Source organism: Pseudophryne corroboree, chromosome 10 (genome assembly GCF_028390025.1).
Source record: "Pseudophryne corroboree isolate aPseCor3 chromosome 10, aPseCor3.hap2, whole genome shotgun sequence".
Lineage (NCBI taxonomy): Eukaryota > Metazoa > Chordata > Amphibia > Anura > Myobatrachidae > Pseudophryne > Pseudophryne corroboree.
In genome coordinates, this window is record NC_086453.1 from 211,728,041 (window position 1) to 211,753,273 (window position 25,233).

General features: G+C 46.4%; 1 protein-coding gene across 7 annotated transcripts in view; it reads left to right on the forward strand.

The window, feature by feature from the left end:
- The window catches only part of PRKCZ (protein kinase C zeta), a 646,661-nt gene that overhangs the window by 571,958 nt on the left and 49,470 nt on the right, over window positions 1-25,233 (forward strand). For all 7 annotated transcript variants that reach the window (XM_063943062.1, XM_063943064.1, XM_063943065.1 and 4 more), the window contains 4 exons: window positions 84-171; window positions 4,905-5,024; window positions 12,825-12,904; window positions 14,084-14,173. In XM_063943062.1, the coding sequence (XP_063799132.1) occupies window positions 84-171; window positions 4,905-5,024; window positions 12,825-12,904; window positions 14,084-14,173 (378 nt within the window). The remainder of the gene's footprint in view (window positions 1-83; window positions 172-4,904; window positions 5,025-12,824; window positions 12,905-14,083; window positions 14,174-25,233) is intronic.

Here is a 25,233-nt window from a genome sequence, read left to right on the forward strand (position 1 = left end):
ACAATCCCTGTATGTATTCCATGCTTAGCACAGAGCAGCGGCCTGTGTTGGTTGAGTATAAATAAATAATCCATCTGTTACAGGAGGGCCTAGGGCCAGGAGACACAACTAGCACTTTCTGTGGAACACCAAATTACATTGCACCTGAAATCCTCAGAGGAGAAGAGTATGGTGAGTGTGACCTGGAAGTAATCTTCAGCAATCAACCTGACCTTTAACTCCTTGCTGCACGAATGAGTACAATCAATATTAACTACTTTCTGGAGACATTGATCATCTGATTACTCTTGAATGGTGCATTGTTCTTTGCTTCAGACGTCTGTACCCATTCAGCCACTCGTTAGCTTAGAATACTTAACGCAGGGGTGGCCAACCAGTCAGAGGCAAAGAGCCAGAAAAGATCCGTAGTAAAGGGCAAGAGTCACTATCATGCGCGCGTCCCAAAATGGGGGCGTGGCCTAGTTTCACAAAGCCACACCCCATTTTTGTGCGCGCACCTTTCGGTATGACATTTGTAGGAGTATGACCTTGTGTCATAACCCCGTTTTTAGTCATGTTGTACAGTGCCACATACATATAATGCCCCAGTACAGTGCCACATACATATAATGCCCCAGTACAGTGCCACATACATATAAAAATGCCAATAAATGGGTGCCTCCACAGTGCCAGATACATATACCCCCCTCCACAGTGCCAGATACACATATGTCCACATAGTGCCAGATAAATATATGCCCCCAGTGCCAGATACACATGCCCCCACAGAACCAGATACACATGCCCCCACAGTGCCAGCTATGCCCCCAGTACCAGATACACATGCCCCCACAGTGCCAGCTACGCCCCCAGTGCCTGATACACATGCCCCCACAGTGCCAGATATGCCTCCAGTGCAGATACACATGTCCTAACAGTGCCAGCTATGCCCCCAGTGCCAGAAACACATGTCCTAACAGTGCCAGATATGCCCCCAGTGCCACATATGCCCCCCCAGTGCCAGCTACACATGTCCTTACAGTGCCAGATATGCCCCCAGTGCCAGCTACACATGCCCTTATAGTGCCAGATATACCCCCGTGCAGATACACATGTCCACACAGTGCCAGCTAAGCCCCCAGTGCAGATACACATGTCCCCACAGTGCCAGCTATGCCCCCAGTGCAGATACACATGCCCCCACAGTGCCAGCTATGCCCCCAGTGCAGACACACATGCCCCCACAGTGCCAGCTATGCCCCCAGCGCAGAGACTCATGCCCCCACAGTGCCAGCTATGCCCCCAACACAGAGACTTATGCCCCCACAGTGCCAGCTATGCCCCCAGCGCAGATACACATGCCCCCACAGTGCCAGCTAAGGCCACAGTGCAGAAACACGTCTCCCCCCCCCCCCCTTCCTTCCCCAAGTGCTGCTCACCGCGCTGCTGCTGTTAGGGGAGGCGAGGAGAGCGCGCGCCTCTCCTGTTCCTCTGACTCCGGTGGCAGTGTATATCTTCAATTCAGCGCCGGCCCGTGAGTCAATCAGAGCTCGCAATCCGGCAGCCAATCAGGAGCCTTAGCTGCCGGACCGAGAGCTCTGATTGGCTCATGGTCCGGCACCAAATTGAAGCTAGACATCGCCGCAGGAGTCAGGGCAGGAGAGGCGCGCGCTGCGCTCTCCTCCCCCCTCCTCACACGCCGCTGAGAGTCCTTTGAAGTAGCGCAGCGGTGGCCGGGAGCGGATCGAGGCGCATGCGGACGATGAAAGAGCCGCATGCGGCTCTCGAGCCACGGGTTGGCCACCCCTGCCTTAACGGATGTTAGTAACAACCAGTGACCTGGGCCATGGGGTTTCCTGCAATATGTTTATTAAAGACAAAAATAAAAAAACTTGTGACTTTTGAGGTACATAAAATAAAATCAGTGCTGTGATAGCATGGCAACTATTGTAGTGGGTCCAGCGTGAGGTTATAGAATGAGGTAAATTGCTCTCTAGCCTGTGCACCTGAGGTGGGGATATACCATTGCAGCAGTGTAACTGGTTTTATAATGTACAATGATTATAATTGCATTAACTCTTTTCAATCCATGTTGGTGCAGTGGGAAGAAGGCACAAGTATTGCCGTGTTTTGTAAGATTTGCTTTATTATTCCTTTCCCACCCCCTTGTCTAACTTACATTAATAGGCTACACCAGTGACACTTGCCTTATAACTAGATTCTAGTAATGATAACAACCTCTGCCCGCCCTACAGTACTCTCAATCCTGGCCGTAAACTGATATTTACAGCCTCTGATTTCCCAGCTCCTGAGTACGCTGAGCTCCCCTGCCACCTATAGCTCATTATAATGTATTGTGAAACTACTTTATACAATAACTCATCCTTAATGTGCTATCATAATACAGTATGTGATAAATGAGATACAGGTTGAGTATCCCTTATCCAAAATGCTTGGGACCAGAGGTATTTTGGATATCGGATTTTTCCGTATTTTGGAATAATCGCATACCATAATGAGATATCATGGTGATGGGACCCAAGTCTAAGCACAGGATGCATTTATGTTACATATACACCTTATACACACAGCCTGAAGGTCATTTTAGACAATATTTTGTATAACTTTGTGCATTAAACAAAGTGTGTGTACATTCACACAATTCGTTTATGTTTCATATACACCTTATACACACAGCCTGAAGGTCATTTAATACAATATTTATAATAACTTTGTGTATTAAACAAAGTTTGTGTACATTGAGCCATCAAAAATCAAAGGTTTCACTATCTCACTCTCACTCAGAAAAGTCCGTATTTCGGAATATTCCGTATTTCGGAATATTTGGATATGGGATACTCAACCTGTATAGGCTTCAGGTGAGTATAGGGGAAGCTCCAGGCCAAGAACTCTTTCAGAAGCCATAAAGCTTTCTGCTTACAGCCAGTATTGTTCAGTGCTGGGCCTGCATTCATAGTGGTCCGTGCTGAACCAGCGCTATACCATAAACAGGATGTAGTCATGTGACTGGCGGTCAACGCATAAACAGAGCAGCTGAACACATACAAATGGGAGACATTGTGTTTTATTACAATGCCATAGAAAGTCTGTAAAGAATATTTTCATAACAATGATACTGTACATTGTAACAAACTATTAGGGCCAAATGTAATAGAGTGAGAGTTTCAGAAAGTGAGAGATTTGGTAAGGTTTTTCAGTTTTTTTTAAAAGTGGCAATCATTTACACAGCAAGATCTACCTGGTTTTGCAGTGTAAATGATTGCCACTTTAAAAAAAATCTGGAAAACCTTACCAAATCTCTCACTTTCTGAAACTCTCACTCTATTACATTTGGCCCTCTGTGTCGACAGGGAAGTATGGTCTTCAGTTACTCTTGCCTTAAAGAAATGTAATGATAGTTGTTGTATCACAATAGTACTTTACATGGCACAAAATATGGCTTCATACCTCTAAGATTGTTACATGTAATGGTTTATGAAAATAGCCACCTATAACCTGCTGTAATACATAAACATCCAGATATATAACAATACACAGAACTGTATGTCATAATTGTATGGAGGTATTAAGGATCTAATGATTTCCAGGGAATTTGTGACACGGCACAGACTTTATTTTAAATTTAATTTTTTTACTGTTGTATTTAGCAAATTTTTTATTATACTGCCTAATGTGGTTATTAATATAACATTATAAAAATAGGAATAAAAGCAAATGTTTAAGTTAATTTGCATGGCGTGGTGCACGCTAACAAGAGGGACTAAGGTTTTCCTACTTGAGACTTCTGTAAAGAATCATTGAGTATGGGAAAGCTGTAAGCCATAGTGGTTTACAGCCACGGACTCCATGTGCAGCCCATGAATATTGGCCCTCATTCCGAGTTGATCGCTCGCAAGGCGATTTTAGCAGAGTTACACACGCTAAGCCGCCGCCTACTGGGAGTGAATCTTAGCTTCTTAAAATTGCGAACGATGTATTCGCAATATTGCGATTAAACACCTCGTAGCAGTTTCTGAGTAGCTTCAGACTTACTCGGCATCTGCGATCAGTTCAGTGCTTGTCGTTCCTGGTTTGACGTCACAAACACACCCAGCGTTCGCCCAGACACTCCTCCGTTTCTCCGACCACTCCTGCGTTTTTTCCGGAAACGGTAGCGTTTTGATCCACACGCCCATAAAACGGCCTGTTTCCGCCCAGTAACACCCATTTCCTGTCAATCACACTACGATCGCCGGAGCGAAGAAAAAGCCGTGAGTAAAAATACTATCTTCATTGTTAAATTACTTGGCGCAGTCGCAGTGCGAATATTGCGCATGCGTACTAAGCGGAATTTCACTGCGATGCGATGAAAATTACCGAGCGATCAACTCGGAATGAGGGCCTTTGTCACAGCAGAGAGTGACTTAAAGGGGCTTTCCACATATATTCTAGTAAGTCAGCCATTCTTGGCTTATATCACTGGTTTATCTCTGACCACTGCAGCTCTGAGCAGTCCTGGCTGTAAGCTTCGCTCGCCACAGGTTCTATTAGAATCACCTACCTCGCTGATAATCCAGCGGTGGCATTGTACTCCTGTTTGGAAATCGGTATTGGGACCGCCGGAATCCCGGCAGTCAGTATTTTAAACGCATCCCCGTTGGTCATGGTCACATTATACAGTTTACTCCTTATTAACGTATGGTCCTTTCTGTACCTGATCTGTTGTTTAAAACATTAAGTTGCTTGTACACACACAAACATTAACATAATTTTCACTTGTAAATGTTGCACCTAGCATGCAGCTGTTTCCCAGACTTATGACTATCTTGAACCCCCCCCCATTAAGAAGCTCTTAGCAGGAAGGAACACAGTATTTGTGCTGTTACAGGCTAAGCAATCATATCATGCTGATCTCTGCATTACAGGTTTCAGTGTGGACTGGTGGGCTCTCGGTGTCCTGATGTTTGAAATGATGGCTGGAAGATCTCCCTTTGATATCATTACTGACAATCCGGACATGAACACGGAAGACTACCTTTTCCAAGGTCTGTACTACCACACCCTTCATTCCCGCTTACCAGTCTTATTTGAGGCGCAGATAGTGGTGGGTGTTTTTCACGGTCTATTATTTATGCTGGTTCTGTCATCTCTGTCTAAACTGAACTCCAGCATATGACTCATCTTATTGATGGTTTAAAACGCAGGTAAACGTTTAGAATCCACTTTCAACCTTCTCAAAGCTACATTGTATTTTGCCAGGTTTCCTTTTAAATCACCAATTTTTCTCTTACGTCCTAGAGGATACTGGGGACGTCCTAGAGGACACTGGGGTTCCAGTTAGTACCATGGGGTATAGACGGGTCCACTAGGAGCCATGGGCACTTTAAGAATTTAGTAGTGTGGGCTGGCTCCTCCCTCTATGCCCCTCCTACCAGACTCAGTTTAGAAAATGTTCCCGGAGGAGCCGTTCATGCTTATGGAAGCTCCTGAAGAGTTTTCTGCATTTATTTTTCTGTTTGTTATGTTTAGGCAGGACTGGATAGCACCAGCCTGCCTGCTTCGTGGGACTTAGGGGGAAGGGGGTGAACGGCCCAACCTTTTGAAAGGTTAATGGTCCGTTCCCCGCTGACAGGACACTAGCTTCTGAAGGAACTATTTGCAAGGCGCACCATGGCGAGCGTACATTCCCGCAGCACGCCGCCACCCCTAACAGAGCCAGAAGAATTAAGAGTGGTGAGTACTAAACCGGCGTCCCGGTTAGTGGGTCGCCGGCCATTATGGCGTTATGAGGGTACGGGGCGGAACGCGTCTCTAGACTCAGTACACAACTGCGTCTCAGTACACTGTACACAGTACCCACACTGGCAAAAACAGCCTTAAAACGGATCTCACTCGATTTTAAGCACTAGATTACCTCAGCCAGTATAAAAAAGCGGAAAGACTGCGCGCCACTATGAGCGGATCCAGCAGCTCACCAGCGCCATTTTCCCTCTGCAGTGGACACAGACACTGACTGACAGGGACACGCAGCTCCTCTGGAGTGTCTCCAGTTTACCACAGAGGTACCAGGGGGTCATAGCAGGGGGGGATCGATTACTAGTGTATTAAGTCCCCAATCTGGGTACTTAGTCTGTGACCCGGCTAAGCTTGGCATTAGCGATAAGAGCGCGGTGTGCTGTCTCCACTATACCTCTGTTTCTCCCTAGAAGGGCTCTTTGTGGGTTAATTGTGCTTTTAACCTTACATGTGTGTGTGCGTACTGTCACATTTACAAATGCCAGGCAAAGAGTGTGTTTCATGTACAGCAGAGTGTTCCTCTTCCCCACGGAGCTCACTACTATGTACTCAGTGCAGCGCACCTTCCCAGGTTAGCGGGGCTGAACTAGCATGGCTGGATCACATTAAAGGAAGGATTTCAAATATTTCTAATAAACTGTCCCGCAATGAGAAAAAGACGCAATACTTAAGACAGTCTGTGGATGAGTTTATGAACAGAGACTCAGTCCCCAAACCAACGTCTCAGTCCCCTACCACTTGTCCACAAAAGCGAACTCTGGCCCATATCCTGCAGTCTGACTCTGATGCTGAAGGGTCAGACATGGAGGAGGGGGAGGTGGATACAGAAGGAGGGGATGCTGCTCTGTGACAGGGAATAACAGCTCTTATAGAAACTACTGTATCAGAGACGTTCTGCAAATTCCTGATAAGATGACAGAGTAGTGTGAGGAATCTTATTTTAATGTAAAAAAGGAAGTCCTCAGTCACTTTTCCTGTGTCAAAGGAATCCTGATAGGAAATTTCAAATCCCTAAAAGTTTACTCTCATCTTTTCCTCCTGAGGATAGGAATAAATGGGAACATCCACCAATAGTGGATGCATCAGTGTCCAGGCTGTCATGGAAAATAGTATTGCCTGTCCCTGGTGCAGCCTCCCTAAAAGTCACGGCTGATCGTAAAATTGAGACTACACTCAAATCCTTGTACACAGCTGCTGGGGTGGCCCAGAGTACCACCATTGCATGTGCGTGGATTACAAAAGCCATTGCTAAATGGTCAGGTAACCTAATTAAGGGGTTAGATTCCTTACCTAGGGGGAGATGATTTTTACTCCTGCAATATATACAGGACTCTGCGAACTTCATGGTGGAAGCCATAAAAGAGAGGCTTTCTTAATGAACGCACCACTGCTATGGCAGTGTCAGCACGCAGGGGCTTGTGGCTACGCCAGTGGACTGCTGATGCGGACTTCAGGAAAGGCGTTGAAGGTCTACCATTCACAGGAGAGGCCTTATTTGGAGATGAACTAGACAAATGGATCTCCAAAGCTACTGCGGGTAAGTCTACATATCTTCCTTCCGCAGCTCTCCCAGCCAGGAAAGCTTACTCAGCTTAAAATTTACAGTCCTTTCGGACGGCCAAGTTTAAGGGCAAATCCAGAGGTGCTTCTACAGCCACCAGAGGCGCAAGAGGTAAACCATGCAAACCAGCAACTGCCGGTTCTCAGTAACAGAGCTCAGGCTCTACTTCCTCAAAGCCTTCAGCATGACGGTGGACCGCGATGCCTGTAAGACTGACAGGTGGGAGCCCGGCTAAAATTCTTCAGTCACATCTGGACAAGTTCATGCCAGGATCCCTGGTTCACAGAAATTCTTTCCCAGGGCTACAGACTGGAGTTCCAAGACCTCCCACCTCACAGATACTTTAAATCAGGCTCACCAGTTTCACAAGAGGCAAGTATAACTTTACAGGACGCCATTCAAAAACTGGTACTGACTCAGGTCATTGTCCCAGTTCCACCTCATCAGCAAAACAAGGGGTACTATTTTCAGTACCGGAACTGGACTGTTCGGTAAGGCCGATTCTGAACCTCAAGTCGTTGAACCCGTACTTGAGTGTTCAAATTCAAGATGGAGTCTCTGAGAGCGGTGATCTCAGGTCTGGAGGAAGGGCAATTCCTAGTGTCTCTGGATATCAAGGATGCATACCTTCACATTCCGATCTGGCCACCTCATCAGGCTTATCTACGGTTTGCACTGCAGGATGTCACTACCAGTTCCAGGCCCTGCCATTTGGTCTCTCCATGGCACCGAGGGTTTTTTACCAAGGTGATGGCAGAGATGATGTTTCTACCCCACAAACAGGGAGTGAATATAATTCCGTACCTGGACGATCTTCTGATAAAGACGCCATCCAGGGAGAGGTTGCTGGACAGCATTGGTCTTTCAACCAGACTTCTCCAGGATCACGAGTGGATTCTGAACCTTTCGAAATCTCACCTAGAGCCGAGGCTTCCATTCCTGGGAATGATACTGGACACGGAGTCGCAGAAGGTGTTCCTTCCGTTGGAAAAGGCATTAGTAATTCAGTCAATGGTTCGGGGTGTCCTGAAGCCCACCTGTATATTGGTGCATCTATGCATTCGCCTTCTGGGGGAAATGGTGGCCTCTTACGAGGCGCTTCAATACGGAAGGTTTCACGCAAGACCCTTCCAGCTCGATCTGTTGGACAAATGGTCTGGATAGCATCTTCACATGCACCAGAGGATCCGTCTGTCGCCAAAAGCCAGGATCTCCCTTCTGTGGTGGCTACAGACTTCTCACCTCGTTGAGGTTCGGTATTCAGAATTGGATTCTGTTAACCACAGACGCAAGCCTCAGAGGTTGGGGAGCAGTCACCCAGGGGGTGCAGTTTCAAGGAAGATGGTCAAGTCAGGAAGTTGTCCTTCCAATCAACATTATGGAACTCAGGGCCATATACAACACCTTCTGCAGGCTTGTCTTCTTCAAGATCAGGCCATTCAGGTCCAGTCGGACAATGTGATGGCAGTAACGTACATAAACCGACAGGGCGGAACGAAAAGCAGAGCAGCAATGTCAGAGGTGTCAAGAATTCTCCTCTGGGCAGAAAAACATGCTGTGGCGTTGTCAGCGGTCTTCATTCCGGGAGTAGACAACTGGGAAGCAGACTTTCTCAGCAGACACGACCTGCACCCGGGGGAGTGGAGCTTTCACCTGGAGGTATTCAGGTGCTTGACACGTCGATGGGGATATCCACAAATCGACATGTTGGCCTCTCGTCTCCACAAGAAACTCAAGCGGTATTGTTCCAGGTTGAGAGAACCACAGGCAATGGCAGTAGATGCTCTGACGACTCCATGAGTCTATCAGATGGTGTACGTGTTTCCTCCACTTCCTCTGATCCCAAGAATTCTCAAAAAAATAAAAAGGGAAAAGGTTCAAGCAATGCCTGGTACGCGGACCTTCTGGAGATGCTTCTCGAAGATCCGTGGCCTCTACCTCTTTGCGAGGATCTTTTGCAACAGGGCCTGTTCGTCTATCAAGACTTACCGCAGCTACGTTTGACGGCATGGAAGTTGAACGGCTGATTCTAGCCAGGAGAGGGATCCCTGACAAGGTTGTTCCGACTATGATCCAAGCCAGGAAGGGGGTAATGTCTAAATATTACCACCGTATTTGGAAGAAATGCGTCTCTTGGTGTGAGAGTAGAAATTATTCTTTGGTGGAATTTCATCTGGGACGTTTCCTGCTTCTCAGCAGGCAGGTGTGGATGTGGGCTTCCGGCTGGGCTCCATAAAAGTCCAGATTTCGGCTTTATCCATTTTCTTTCAGAAACAATTGGCTTCTCTCCCTGAGGTCCAGACGTTCTTGAAAGGTGTTCTACACATCCAACCTCCCTTTGAGCCTCCCACGGCACCTTGGGATCTCAATTTGGTGCTGCAGTTCCTTCAATCGGACTGGTTTGAACCATTACCGAAGGTAGACATAAAATATCTTACGTCAAAGACCGTCACACTGTTGGCCTTGGCTTCAGCGAGGCGTGTGTCGGAGCTGGGGGCATAGTCTCACAAGAACCCCTATTTAATTGAACTCAGAACTCGTCAGCAATTTCTTCCTAAAGCGGTGTAGGCATTTTACATCAACCAACCTATTGTGGTTCCGGTGGTTACCGACACCTCTGCTACTTCAAAGTCTTTGGATGTGGGGAGGGCTTTCAAGGTATATGTAAAGAGAACAGCTCGTCACAGAAAACGGACGCACTGTTTGTTCTTTATGATCCAAATAAGATTAGGTGTCCTGCTTCTAAGCAGTCAATTGCACACAGGATCAGGCTCGCTATCCAGCATACTTATTCCACGGCAGGCTTGCCGGTTCCAAAATCTGTACAGGCCCACTCTACTAGGTCGGTGGGTTCTTCTTGGGTGGCTGCCCGTGGTGTCTCGGCTTTACAGCTCTGACGAGCAGCTACTTGGTCGGGTTCGAACACGTTTGCTAAGTTCTACAAGTTCGATACTTTGGCCTCTGAGGACCTTCAGTTTGGTCAATCAGTTCTGCAGGAACCTCTGCACATTCCCACCCGGTTTGGGAGCTTTGGTATTTCCTCATGGTACTAAATGGAACCCCAGTATCCTCTAGGACAGGGGTGGGCAATTATTTCAGCTGGGGGGCCGCTTAACACTTCCAGCGAATATTCGAGGGCCACACACAAAATACTCAAAAAGAGATCCCTTTTTACACATTACGGCAGACAGCGTCCCCTTTTTATACATTACGGCAGACAGCGCCCCCGGTTTTACACATTACGGCAGACAGCGTCCCGTTTAACACATTACAGCAGACAGCGCCCCTGTTTTTACACATTACGCCAGACAGCGTCCCCTTTTTACACATTACGGCAGACAGCGCCCCCGTTTTTATACATTACGGCAGACAGCGCCCCCGTTTTATACATTACGGCAGACAGCGCCCCCGTTTTTACACATTACGGCAGACAGCGCCCCCGTTTTTACACATTACGGCAGACAGCGCCCCCGTTTTTACACATTACGGCAGACAGCGTCCCCTTTTTACACATTACGGCAGACAGCGCCCCCTTTTTACACATTACGGCAGGCAGTCCCTACCCCCTGTCCCCCCCCCCTCCCCTAAACCCATATTGCAGTTTTTAACTCCCCTCCCTTCCCACCCCTAAACCTACATGGCAGCTTAAGCAGTGATCCAGGGGCTGGCTGGACAGGGGGTTTACCTGTTTGTCACAGTGGCAGACGATCCCCGCTGTCCGATCTGCGCTGCTGCCGGCCGGAGTCACTGCTGATGTGGCCTCTCCTGCTCCCGTTCGCTGCCCGCCGCTTCCTCTCCTCACTGGCCGCCGCTTCTCGGCCGCCGCTCCTGCTCACTGCAGTGCCCGCCCCCGTGCCTCCCAGCGCATGATAACAGAGGAAATCTCGGTCAGCTGACCCTGTGACGTGACCGGGATTTCCTCAGCGGCGCCGCGTCTGAGAGCAGTGCAATGACAAGCGGCATGTCGGGCCTCTTGTCATTGCACTCTGGTGGGGCACAGCGGGCCAGGCAGGATCGGTCCGCGGGCCGCATCCGGCCCGCGGGACGCCTGTTGCCCACCCCTACTCTAGGACGTAAGAGAAAATAGGATTTTAATTACCGGTTAATCCTTTTCTCATAGTTCATAGAGGATACTGGGCGCCCGTCTGGTGCTTCGTTCTTCCTGCACTGTTACTTGGTTAAGTATTGTTGGTTCAGCGGTTGCTGCTCCTGGTTTAAAGTTTGGTTAGCTTGGCTTTCCTCTTGTTTGTGTGCGCTGGTTCGGAATCTCACCACTATCCTTTTATATCCTTCTCTCAAAGTATGTCCGTCTTCTCGGGTACAGTTTCCTAGACTGAGTCTGGTAGGATGGGCATAGAGGGAGGGGCCAGCCCACACTATCAATTTCTTAAAGTGCCCATGGCTCCTAGTGGACCTGTCTATACCCCATGGTTTAAATGGATCCCCAGTATCCTCTACGGACTAAAAGAAAATGATTTACTGGTAGGTAATTAAAATCCTATTTTAATAACCATCTACCAGCCATAAAAGACCTAAAGCAGATGTCCTAATATAAAATGATGTTGTTGTTGTTGTTGTTGTTATTTATTATTATTATTATTATTATTATCACCCTTTATTTATGTGGCGCTACAAGGGATCCGAAGTGCCCAATTACAGAGTATATAATTGAAAAATCAAAACAGGACAATAGTGACTCACAGTTGAAGACAATATAGGACAAGTACAGGGTAAATAAACACTGACATAAGTATCAGGGAGGCAGAAAACTGCAGGATTGGTTGCCGTCAAGGATGGTTAAGTAAGAGTAGTTTAAGCACATGAGGGTTGAGGGCCCTGCTTGTCAGAGCTTACATTCTAAAGGTAATGTGTTTCATGCGGCTCCGTTCACTTAGTCAGTGATGGTGTCATCACTGAGTATATGGGGGCTATTCAGAGATGGATGTTGTTGAGTGAAAATCGGAAATAGGCAATTTTTGCTTAACTGCACATGTGATGCGGCCACAATACAGGTGCGCTACCCTTCACTATGTGATTGCATCCCGGAAGGGGGTGGCAGTGTGGTGTTGGGGGGAGGAGAGCAGGAAACACAGGCGTGTCATGGCCGTTTTCACATTGCCTGTGTTTCCTGTGAGAGGAAACATTGTGGCGGTTTCCCTGCTTACACAGCCAGACTGCGTAGGCAGGGGACAACCTCTATTTGAGGTTTTAGCGTTGTGATCGCAGTTGAATTGCAATTATATAGCTGGGCGGCACCAGTGGTCGCAGATGTTGCTAATAGCGTGTTATGATTCATATTACATATACTATTATCGTCACCTGAAGTTGTCTTACACCACCTCCCCCCACCTCAACATACGCACTTTCATGAGCCTCTAAGTAGATGATGTGTACAGAAGGGGCAACTAAAATGTTTCCTCGTGGCATTCTGTATTTTAAAAGCACAAGAGAAATTGTCTAATTTTTGTATTATTTTATATTGTAACAGTTATCCTAGAAAAGCCAATTCGGATACCAAGGTTCCTGTCGGTGAAAGCTTCTCATGTCTTAAAAGGATTTTTAAATAAGGTGAGTGTTACTCAGGCTGTAAGTGTAGTAGATGTTACAGGGCAGGTGAGTACTTTGTCATATGTAAGAAGTTTATCATTTCATAGTGGTCACATCAGACTTTGGCCTCCGCTGTACTCTGGTTACTCCTGCGCCACATCTGCTGCAGAACTGCACCTGCTGCTACATCTCCCTCACCTGATCGTGCATTCTTTTCAAAATACTGTGTTGTGTTCTCAATGTGCAATACCTGGGACAGTATTACTATTCTTTACTGAGGGAGAATGTTTTATCTTCCTGGCATATTCCACTACATCAGGCATTCCCAACCTCGGTCCACAAGGCACACTAGCAGTGCAGGTTTTATTGATAGCCATTCTTCAGCACAGATGGTTAAATTAAGATAACAGCAGTATTGCTTACAGTAAGTCACCTGTGCTCAAGCATGGATATCAGTAAAACCTTTACTGTGTGCCTTGAGGTCTGAGGTTGGGAAACCCTGCACTACATGGATTAAACATTTCCTCCTCATCTTTATTTTATTTGTAAAGCAAAACTCTGCAATGCCAGTCAGTCAGTACACAAACGATGCCGGACCACAATTATATATTTAGCTATATAGGTAAAGTAAGTAATTGCTTATCATTAGCTGCCTTCATATACGCCATAGTTATTATAGCAGCACCTCCATTATACTGTAGAAACCCAAAGAGGGATTTTCTCCTCTACTCTCACTACAAGATCCTATTGTTACCTCTCATGAAGGGCAGATAAAAACATTTCATGCTGCATGTAGGTAAGTACTCAGCTATTCACATTATACATAAATGGACCCGAGGAGAAATAAGCTAAGACTGCTATTAAAGTCACCCTTTGTATTTCCGGTGTTTATCAGGAGATAGCACCTGCCCCCCTCTGTGTCAGTCTGTCGGACTCCACGGGACACAAGCCATAAAAACATTCTTCTATGCAGGAAAGATCACCTGTTTAGCGCTGTCCTATAAAGACTGATAAAATGAAGATTCCTCCAGGTAGCATTCAGGCAGAAATAGGTCTTCTAATAAGGATTCCCATTTAAACTATCTGTATTTTTACCATTCTCTACGACACTTTCCTTATGTGCTGGGTGTACGTGGCCATGTGTTTGGAGGTTTCATTAATGCCGATACCAAACAATTGATTTATTTTTTTTATTTCTAGGATCCCAAAGACAGACTTGGATGCCAGCCTCAGACAGGATTTACAGACATTAAGTCACATACCTTTTTCCGCAGCATAGACTGGGATATGGTAAGTGAAAATATTTTATCCACTGGCAAACACCCAATGCTGATTTACAGTGGCGGAACTGTGGGAGGCAGTGGAGTCGGCTGCCGCCGGGCTCCTGACCTCAAGGGGACACCTGTCCTCCATTGCCTCCCACTGCCCGACAATCCATCGCCGCTGCGCCGAATGTGGATGGAGGATCGGTGTCAGTGTCGTGACACGGCTGCAGCAGCTGCCTCCTCGTATCCACAGAGACGAGCTGGCAGCTGGCTGCAGCTAGGGGGAGCTCCAGCGCACAGCTGATCACAGGCACTTCCAGAAGAGCTGGCCGTCTATAGCTCTCTCTTCCTCCATCCTGCTGCTAGCCGAAGGTAGGCACTGGCACCACCTGCCTCATGCTGCTGCACTGTGTATGTGTGGTGTATGTGTGTGTATGGGGTTGATTACTGGGGGTATCTTTAATAAATATTGGCAACACTGACTGTTTATGTGTGTTGATGTTTTTAAGGGAGGTGTGTGTGTCTGTGTTTTAACGAAAGTTGTGTGTTTAAGTGAAAAAGACGTGTGTGTGTATGTGTAATTAAATAAGGCGTGGTGTGTGTGTAATTGTGTGTGTGTGTGTGTGTAATTAAATGAGGTGTGTGTAATTGTGTGTGTAATTAAATGAGGCGTGGTGTGTGTGTAATTGTGTTTGTAGTTGAAAGAGGCATGTGTGTGTCTGTTTAATTGAAAGAGGCATGTGTGTGTAATTGTGGGTGTGTAACTGTGTGTTTGTGTGTAATTGAAATAGGCGTGTGTGTATGTAAGTGAAAGGCATATGAGTGTGTAAGTGAAAGGCATGTGAGTGTGTGTGTGTAATTGAATGAGGCGTGGTGTGTGTGTAATTGTGTGTGTGTAATTGAAAGAGGCATGGGTGTGTCTGTTTAAGTGAAAGAGGCATGTGTGTGTGTAATTGTGTGTGTGTAATTGAAAAAGGCGTGTGTGTGTGTAATTGTTTGTGTGTAATTGAAAGATGCATATGTGTGTAAGTGAAAGAGGCATGCGAGTGGGTTTACGTGAGAGGCATGTGAGTGTGTAAGTAAAAGACATGCATGTGTGTGTAAGTGAAAGATGGGGGTGTGTGCGTAAGTGAAAGGCGTGTGTGTGTAAGTGAAAGATGCATGTGTGTGTGTGTAATTGAAAGAGGCATGTGTGTGTCTGTTTAATTGAAAGAGGTTTGTGTAAGTGAAAGAGGTATGTGTATCTATACTATTGTGAAAGTACTATTGTGAGTACGCTGCTACTGTTCACCCCAAGTACCAGATATTTACATATGGTGTGTATATATATATATATATATATATATATATATATATATACAGGTTGAGTATCCCTTATCCAAAATGCTTGGGACCAGAGGTATTTTGGATATGGGATTTTTCCGTATTTTGGAATAATTGCATACCATAATGAGATATCATGGTGATGGGACCCAAGTCTAAGCACAGAATGTATTTATGTTTCATATACACCTTATACACACAGCCTGAATGTCATTTTAGCCAATATTTTTTATAACTTTGTGCATTAAACAAAGTGTGTGTACATTCACACAATTCATTTATGTTTCTTATACACCTTATACACACAGCCTGAAGGTCATTTAATACAATATTTTTAATAACTTTGTGTATTAAACAAGGTTTGTGTACATTGAGCCACCAAAAAACAAAAGTTTCACTATCTCACTCTCCCTCAAAAAAGTCCGTATTTCGGAATATTCCGTATTTTGGATATTTGGATATGGGATACTCAACCTGTGTGTGTGTGTATATATATATATATATATATATATATATATATATATATATATATATATATATATATATATATATAAAAAGTGCCGGCACACTCTCCTCCTCCAGTTAATGCCCAGGGGCCTCCTAACAGGTCTGTGGGACCTTGTAGCTAAATCAATGAAGTGCCACTCACGGGACTTGATTGATGAAAATAAGACTCAGGACACGGCGGTCTCAGCTGAAAGATCTTTCATCTGAGACCGCCGTGTCCTGAGTCTTATTTTTATCAATCAAGTCCCGTGAGTGCCACTTCTTAATTTTTTATATATATATATATATATATATATATATATATATATATATATTCCTATATGTATATGGGGGGCACCAGCATTTTATCATGCCTCCGGGCGACTGGGGCGAACTTACGCCACTGCTGATTTATATATAGAATTGAAAGTAAAAGTTCATTAATCTTGTAGCACTAACATCCATTTACAGTAGGAAATTCCTTCCACTTTAAAATTGGTGTTTCACCTGCTTTTTGTGTGAGAGTACAAATCTGCAGTTATTTACTGGCCTGGGATCTGTTCTTTGCTGGCCAGGTCTGGGATCTGTTCTTTGCTGGCCAGGTCTGGGATCTGTTCTTTGCTGGCCAGGTCTGGGATCTGTTCTTTGCTGGCATATCTTCAGTTTCCAGATGTTGTAGTACTCACAGACCGTGTATATTAAATGAATGTAAACGCTTTAACCGGTCATGTACAAGCTATAAGAAGCCGCTTATGTTTGTATAAAAGCAGTGAATTCCCAAACAAACAATAATTAATAATAAGCTCTTGCAGGACTTCTTCATTGAAACTTTATTTAACCCTTTTTACTGCTTATTGTTTTAAATAAAGCAAAATGCAATGAAAAGAAAATTGCTCTTCTAATTTTATGTCACATGAAGGGTATATCATTTGCCGGGTGTCGGGATCCCGATGGTCAGGATACGACGCCAGAATCCCGACAGCTGGCATAACGGCGCAATGGGAGTATTCCCTCTCGTTGGTGTCCACGACACCCATAGAGTGGGAACAGAACCTGTGGCGAGCACAGCAAGCCACTGAGCCCGCAAGGGCACTCTTTGCGCCGGGATGCCACTGTCGCTATATTGACGGCCAGCATCCCGGCCGTCGGTAAATCTTACTGAATCCACATGAAGATACAGTGTGTTTGCTAATGGTTTTCATAGCTGTGATAGTTAAATACTGACAGCAAATATATGAAATCTTAATCTTTCATAGTCCTACAGTGCAAGTAGAAGACAGTGCACACTGGGGGGTCATTCCGAGTTGATCATTCGCTAGCTACTTTTAGCAGCCGTGCAAACGCATAGTCGCCGCCCATGGGGGAGTGTGTTTTCGCTTTGCAAGTGTGCGAACGAAGGTTGCAAGCAGGACCCTCTTACCTCTATTACTGGAATTGCCCAGTCTTGTTTTATTACTGTTTTTCACCTGAATTGTGAAGTGCAATATGTTGATACTATATGGGAATGATACCATCTAGCGGATTCACAATAATGACATTAAATAGAAGCGTATGATTTATTTGTAAAGATCCAAAGCTAAATATATGTTTACTGGCCATCACATGATTGAATCCACAGCAGAGGGAATTTACAGAGCAATAATAAATCGCCTCAGATCAGTATGCACATCTGTTATAGAAGCACAAAGTGAACACTGCTCATATTGGTCACATGTTACACCATGGAAACAGAATATTATGGAAGCCGTTTTGTTTTTTTATTTCTTGTATAACTATTTTATTTTGGAAATCTCATGAATGCAAGCTCCTCTGATCCAGTCCATATTCTCCAGTTCAGTTGTCCATAAGATGGGCAGCTGCAGAGAGCACTGTATAGAGTGCAGGTATTTGCCAATTGCAGCTCACTCAGCAGCTCTGTACTGTACCTGGATAATGACAGTAGTGGGAATATTGTCTCCCCTAGTTATACCATGAACATGACCTTTCTTCTACTTTGTACAATGACAGCAAACATTTTTCTCTAACGTCCTAAGTGGATGCTGGGGACTCCGTAAGGACCATGGGGAATAGCGGCTCCGCAGGAGACTGGGCACATCTAAAGAAAGCTTTAGGACTATCTGGTGTGCACTGGCTCCTCCCCCCATGACCCTCCTCCAAGCCCCAGTTAGATCTCTGTGCCCGAACGAGAAGGGTGCACACTAGGGGCTCTCCTGAGCTTCTTAGTGAAAGTTTTAGATTAGGTTTTTTATTTTCAGTGAGACCTGCTGGCAACAGGCTCACTGCATCGAGGGACTAAGGGGAGAAGAAGCGAACTCACCTGCGTGCAGAGTGGATTGGGCTTCTTAGGCTACTGGACATTAGCTCCAGAGGGACGATCACAGGCCCAGCTTGGATGGGTCCCAGAGCCGCGCCGCCGGCCCCCTTACAGAGCCAGAAGGCAGAAAAGGTCCGGAAAATCGGCGGCAGAAGACGTCCTGTCTTCAACAAGGTAGCGCACAGCACTGCAGCTGTGCGCCATTGCTCTCAGCACACTTCACACTTCGGTCACTGAGGGTGCAGGGCGCTGGGGGGGGCGCCCTGAGACGCAATAAAAACACCTTGGATGGCAAAAAAAATGCATCACATATAGCTCCTGGGCTATATGGATGCATTTAACCCCTGCCAGAATCCATAAAAAAGCAGGAGAAAAGTCCGCGAAAAAGGGGCGGAGCCTATCTCCTCAGCACACTGGCGCCATTTTCCCTCACAGCTCCGTTGGAGGGAAGCTCCCTGTCTCTCCCCTGCAGTCACTACACTACAGAAAGGGTTAAAAAAAGAGAGGGGGGCACTAATTAGGCGCAGTATTAACTATACAGCAGCTATAAGGGGAAAAACACTTATATAAGGTTATCCCTGTATATATATAGCGCTCTGGTGTGTGCTGGCAAACTCTCCCTCTGTCTCCCCAAAGGGCTAGTGGGGTCCTGTCCTCTATCAGAGCATTCCCTGTGTGTGTGCTGTATGTCGGTACTTTTGTGTCGACATGTATGAGGAGAAAAATGATGTGGAGACGGAGCAGATTGCCTGTAACAGTGATGTCACCCCCTAGGGGGTCGACACCTGAGTGGATGAACTGTTGGAAGGAATTACGTGACAGTGTCAGCTCTGTATAAAAGACAGTGGTTGACATGAGACAGCCGGCTACTCAGCTTGTGCCTGTCCAGACGTCTCATAGGCCGTCAGGGGCTCTAAAGCGCCCGTTACCTCAGATGGCAGATATAGACGCTGACACGGATACTGACACCAGTGTCGACGGTGAAGAGACGAATGTGACTTCCAGTAGGGCCACACGTTACATGATTGAGGCAATGAAAAATGTTTTACACATTTCTGATAATACGAGTACCACCAAAAAAAGGGGTATTATGTTCGGTGAGGAAAAACTACCTGTAGTTTTCCTGAATCTGAGAAATTAAATGAGGTGTGTGATGATGCGTGGGTTTCCCCCGATAACAACGGATAATTTCTAAAATGTTATTGGCATTATATCCTTTCCCGCCAGAGGTTAGGGTGCGTTGGGAAACACCCCCTAGGGGGGATAAAGCGCTCACACGCTTGTAAGGGCTCTACCTTCGCCTGAGATGGCCGCCCTTAAGGATCCTGCTGATAGAAAGCAGGAGGGTATCCTAAAAGGTATTTACACACATACTGGTGTTATACTGCGACCAGCAATCGCCTCAGCCTGGATGTGCAGTGCTGGGTTGGCGTGGTCGGATTCCCTGACTGAAAATATTGATACCCTAGATAGGGACAGTATATTTTTGCCTATAGAGCATTTAAAAGATGCATTTTTATATATGCGTGATGCACAGCGGAATATTTGCCGACTGGCATCAAGTCTAAGCGCGTTGTCCATTTCTACCAGTAGAGGGTTATGGACACGTCAGTGGTCAGGTGATGCGTATTCCAAACGGCATTTGGAAGTATTGCTTTATTAAGGGAGGAGTTATTTGGGGTCGGTCTTTCAGACCTGGTGGCCACGGCAACAGCTGGGAATTCCACGTTTGTACCCCAGGTCGCCTCTCAACATGAGAAGACGCCGTATTATCAGGCGCAGTCTTTTCGTGGACAAGCGGGCAAAAGGTTCCTCATTTCTGCCCCGTGACAGAGGGAGAGGAAAAAGGCTGCAGAAATCAGCCAGTACCCAGGAACAGAAACCCTCTCCCGCCTCTGCCAAGCCCTCAGTATACGCTGGGGCTTTACAAGCAGAATCAGGCACGGTGGGGGGCCCGTCTCAATGAATTTCAGCGCGCAGTGGGCTCACTCGCAAGTAGAACCCTGGATCCTTCAGGTGATATCTCAGGGGTACAAATTAGAATTCGAGACGTCTCCCCCTCGCCGTTTCCTAAAGTCGGCTTTACCGATGTCTCCTTCTGACAGGGAGACAGTTTTGGAAGCCATTCACAAGCTGTATTCCCAGCAGGTGATAATCAAGATACCCCTCCTGCAACAGGGAACGGGGTATTATTCCACACTGTTGTGGTACCGAAGCCGGACGGCTCGGTGAGACCGATTCTAAATCTAAAATCTTTGAACACTTACATACAGAGGTTCAAATTCAAGATTGAGTCACTCAGAGCAGTGATTGCGAACCTGGAAGAAGGGGACTACATGATGTCTCGGGACATCAAGGATGCTTACCTTCATGTCAAAATTTACCCTTCTCACCAAGGGTACCTCAGGTTTATGGTATAGAACTGTCACTATCAGTTCAGACGCTGCCGTATGGATGGTCCACGGCACCCCGGGTCTTTACCAAGGTAATGGCCGAAATGATGATATTCCTTCGAAGGAAGTGAATTTTAGTTATCCCTTCCTTGGACAATTCCCTGATAAGGGTAAGATCCAGGGAACAGTTGGAGGTCGGTGTAGCACTATCTCAGGTAGTGTTGCGGCAGCACGATTGGATTCTCAATATTCCAAAATCGCACCTGGTTCCGACGACGTGTCTTCTGTTCCTAGGGATGATCCTGGACACAGTCCAGAAAAAGGTGTTTCTCCCGGAGGAGAAAGCCAGGGAGTTATCCGAGCTAGTCAGGAACCTCCTAAAACCGAGCCAAGTCTCAGTGCATCAATGCACAAGGGTTCTGGGTAAAATAGTGGCTTCCTACGAAGCAATCCCATTCGGCAGATTCCACGCAAGAACTTTCCAGTGGGACCTGCTGGACAAATGGTCCGGATCGCATCTTCAGATGCATCAGCGGATAACCCTGTCACCAAGGACAAGGGTGTCCCTCCTGTGGTGGTTGCAGAGTGCTCATCTTCTAGAGGGCCGCAGATTAGGCATTCAGGACTGGGTCCTGGTGACCACGGATGCCAGCTTGCGAGGCTGGGGAGCAGTCACACAGGGAAGGAATATCCAGGGCTTATGGTCAAGCCTGGAGACATCACTTCACATAAATATCCTGAAGCTAAGGGACATTTACAATGCTCTAAGCTTAGCAAGACCTCTGCTTCAAGGTCAGCCGGTGTTGATCCAGTCGGACAACATCACGGCAGTCACCCACGTAAACAGACAGGGTGGCACAAGAAGCAGGAGGGCAATGGCAGAAGCTGCAAGGATTCTTCGCTGGGCGGAAAATCATGTGATAGCACTGTCAGCAGTATTCATTCCGGGAGTGGACAACTGGGAAGCAGACTTCCTCAGCACGACCTCCACCCGGGAGAGTGGGGACTTCACCCAGAAGTCTTCCACATGATTAAAAACTCGACAGGTATTGCGCCAGGTCCAGGGACCCTCAGGCAATAAGCTGTAGACGCTCTGGTAACACCGTGGGTGTACCAGTCAGGGTATGTGTTCCCTCCTCTGCCTCTCATACCCAAGGTACTGAGATTGATAAGATGGAGAGGAGTAAGCACTATATTTGTGGTTCCGGATTGGCCAAGAAGGACTTGGTAACCGGAACTTCAAGAGATGCTCACGGAGGATCCGTGGCCTCTACCTCTAAGAAGGGACCTGCTCCAGCAAGGACCCTGTCTGTTCCAAGACTTACCGCGGCTGCGTTTGACGGCATGGCGGTTGAATGCCGGATCCTGAAGGAAAAAAGGCATTCCGGATGAAGTCATCCCTATCCTGATCAAAGCCAGGAAGGATGTAACCGCAAAAACATTATCACCGCAATTGGCGAAAATATGTTGCGTGGTGCGAGGCCAGTAAGGCCCGACGGAGGAAATTCAACTGGGTCGATTCCTACATTTCCTGCAAACAGGAGTGTCTATGGGCCTGAAATTGGGGTCCATTAAGGTTCAAATTTCGGCCCTGTCAATTTTCTTCCAAAAAGAACTAGCTTCAGTCCCTGAAGTTCAGACGTTTGTAAAAGGGGTACTGCATATACAGCCTCCTTTTGTGCCTCCAGTGGCACTTTGGGATCTCAATGTAGTTTTGGGTTCCAAAAGTCACATTGGTTTGAACCACTTAAATCTGTGGAGTTAAAATATCTCACATGGAAAGTGGTCATGCTGTTGGCCCTGGCCTGGGCCAGGCGCGTGTCAGAATTGGCGGCTTTATCCTGAAAAAGCCCTTATCTGATTTTCCATTCGGACAGGGCGGAATTGAGGACTCGTCCTCAGTTTCTCCCCAAGGTGGTTTCAGCGTCTCACCTGAACCAACCTATTGGTGGTGCCTGCGGCTACTAGGGACTTGGAGGCCTCCAAGTTGCTAGACGTTGTCAGTGCCCTGAAAATATATGTTTCCAGGACGGCTGGAGTCAGGAAATCTGACTCGCTGTTTATCCTGTATGCACCCAACAAGCTGGGTGCTCCTGCTTCTAAGCAGACTATTGCTCGTTGGATTTGTAGTACAATTCAGCTTGCACATTCTGTGGCAGGCCTGCCACAGCCAAAAATCTGTAAATGCCCACTCCACAAGGAAGGTGGGCTCATCTTGGGCGGCTGCCCGAGGGGTCTCGGCTTTACAACTTTGCCGAGCAGCTACTTGGTCAGGAGCAAATACGTTTGTAAAATTCTACAAAATTGATATCCTGGCTGAGGAGGACCTGGAGTTCTCTCATTTGGTGCTGCAGAGTCATCCGCACTCTCCCGCCCGTTTGGGAGCTTTGGTATAATCCCCATGGTCCTTACGGAGTCCCCAGCATCCACTTAGGACGTTAGAGAAAATAAGAATTTACTTACCGATAATTCTATTTCTCATAGTCCGTAGTGGATGCTGGGCGCCCATCCCAAGTGCGGATTGTCTGCAATACTTGTACATAGTTATTGTTACAAAAATCGGGTTATTATTGTTGTGAGCCATCTTTCAGAGGCTCCTCTGTTATCATGCTGTTAACTGGGTTCAGATCACAGGTTATACGGTGTGATTGGTGTGGCTGGTATGAGTCTTACCCGGGATTCAAAATCCTTCCTTATTGTGTACGCTCGTCCGGGCACAGTATCCTAACTGAGGCTTGGAGGAGGGTCATGGGGGGAGGAGCCAGTGCACACCAGATAGTCCTAAAGCTTTCTTTAGATGTGCCCAGTCTCCTGCGGAGCCGCTATTCCCCATGGTCCTTACGGAGTCCCCAGCATCCACTACGGACTATGAGAAATAGAATTATCGGTAAGTAAATTCTTATTATAACTGTGTGTCAGATGCACTAAGCCTCTGAGTGATACAGTGGAGAGATAGAAATCAGCTATCCCTGATCATGTCCAGGCTTATACTGGTTTTGCCTCCACTATTCAGAATTCAAACACACAGTTGTCTTAAGGCCCCCATCTACTAGGGAGATTTATCTCAGCAATGAGTTGGATCCATTTTTCAGCAATCTGGCCGGGAGCTTCCCGGGAGCCCTGCGATTGCGATTTGCTACTTGAGTGTATTTTTTACATGTGATTTATCTCATGCGATCTAAAGTTATTAAACCTATTTCTGTGCAATTGAGATAAATATAACGGTCAGCCCGTGTGATCTGCGATTGCAATGCGAGGCACATGGGAGCGCGCCTCGCATCGCACAAAAAAGACATGCAATGTGCACTTTTCATGCAATCCATCTCAATCGCATAAAAACAGGCCATATCGCACTAGTGGATGGGGGCCATTACACCCATGTCCCAGTAATGGATGATGACAATGATATTTGATATCACATATCTGAGGACGTATGTCTGATTTTCTGGAGGTAAACACATTCTATGAAATTAAGCTTTCTACATTTTGCCCTCTAAGTAATGTCTACATAGTAAATAAATAAACTATATATATCTATCTATATATATATATATATATAGATAGATATAGATATATATATCTAACAGGTGTAACATTTGCCAAAATAATAAGAATTATCTTTGCAATCACAACCCAGTTCCTTCTGTATAGTTATACCTCCGATGCCTCTAGTACACTTTAGAAGGCCCACACTGCAGTATGCCTGCAGAGCGTAATTCTCAAACTATCCACTAGGTGGCAGCTGTGCCATATTTTTCAAACAACATGTGTAAGTGGCTCTGTATACCAGGCATTCCCAACCACGGTCCTCAAGGCACACCAACAGTGCAGGTTTTAGTGATATCCAGGTTTCAGCACAGATGGTTAAATCAAAATAACTGAGGTACTAATTAAGTCACCTGTGTTCAAGCCTGGATATCACTAAAACCAGGACTGTTAGTGTGCCTTGAGGAACGAGGTTGGGAAACACTGCTGTATACTAATGGTTTACATTGTTTCTGAAGATGGAAAAACAGCCCAGTATTTCAACTGTGTGTCAGTCCAAACACAGATATTCTGCATACTATTTAATATCAGAAATTTGTAATTTCTGTAGTTTATTAACTTGAATTGTAATTTATTTTCATTTTATGGTGTTTAGATATATTGAACAAAGATACAATCATCTCTTATCTTTGCCAGTGTATGTGATCAATCAGCTGTCTGGTTATAGGATCTTCTCTGAGTGCTGTGTTTTGTAGTAACATAGTGCCACCTAGTGGCCATAGTCAAGGCTAATTTATGTATTTTAGATTGCGCAGAATATGCTATAATTCCTTCTGACGGGTGTAGTACGGTATGCCGGCGGTCGGGCTCCCGGCAACCAGCATACCGGCGCCGGGAGCCCGACCGCCGGCATACCGACAGCGTGGCGAGGGCAAAGGAGCCCCTTGCGGGCACGGTGGCGCGCGTTCTCCAGGGGGGTCGTGGACCCCCACGAGGAAGAATAGCTGTCGGTATGCCGGGTGCCGGGATTCCGGCGCCGGTATACTGTGCGCCGGGATCCCGACATTCGGCATACTGAAGACC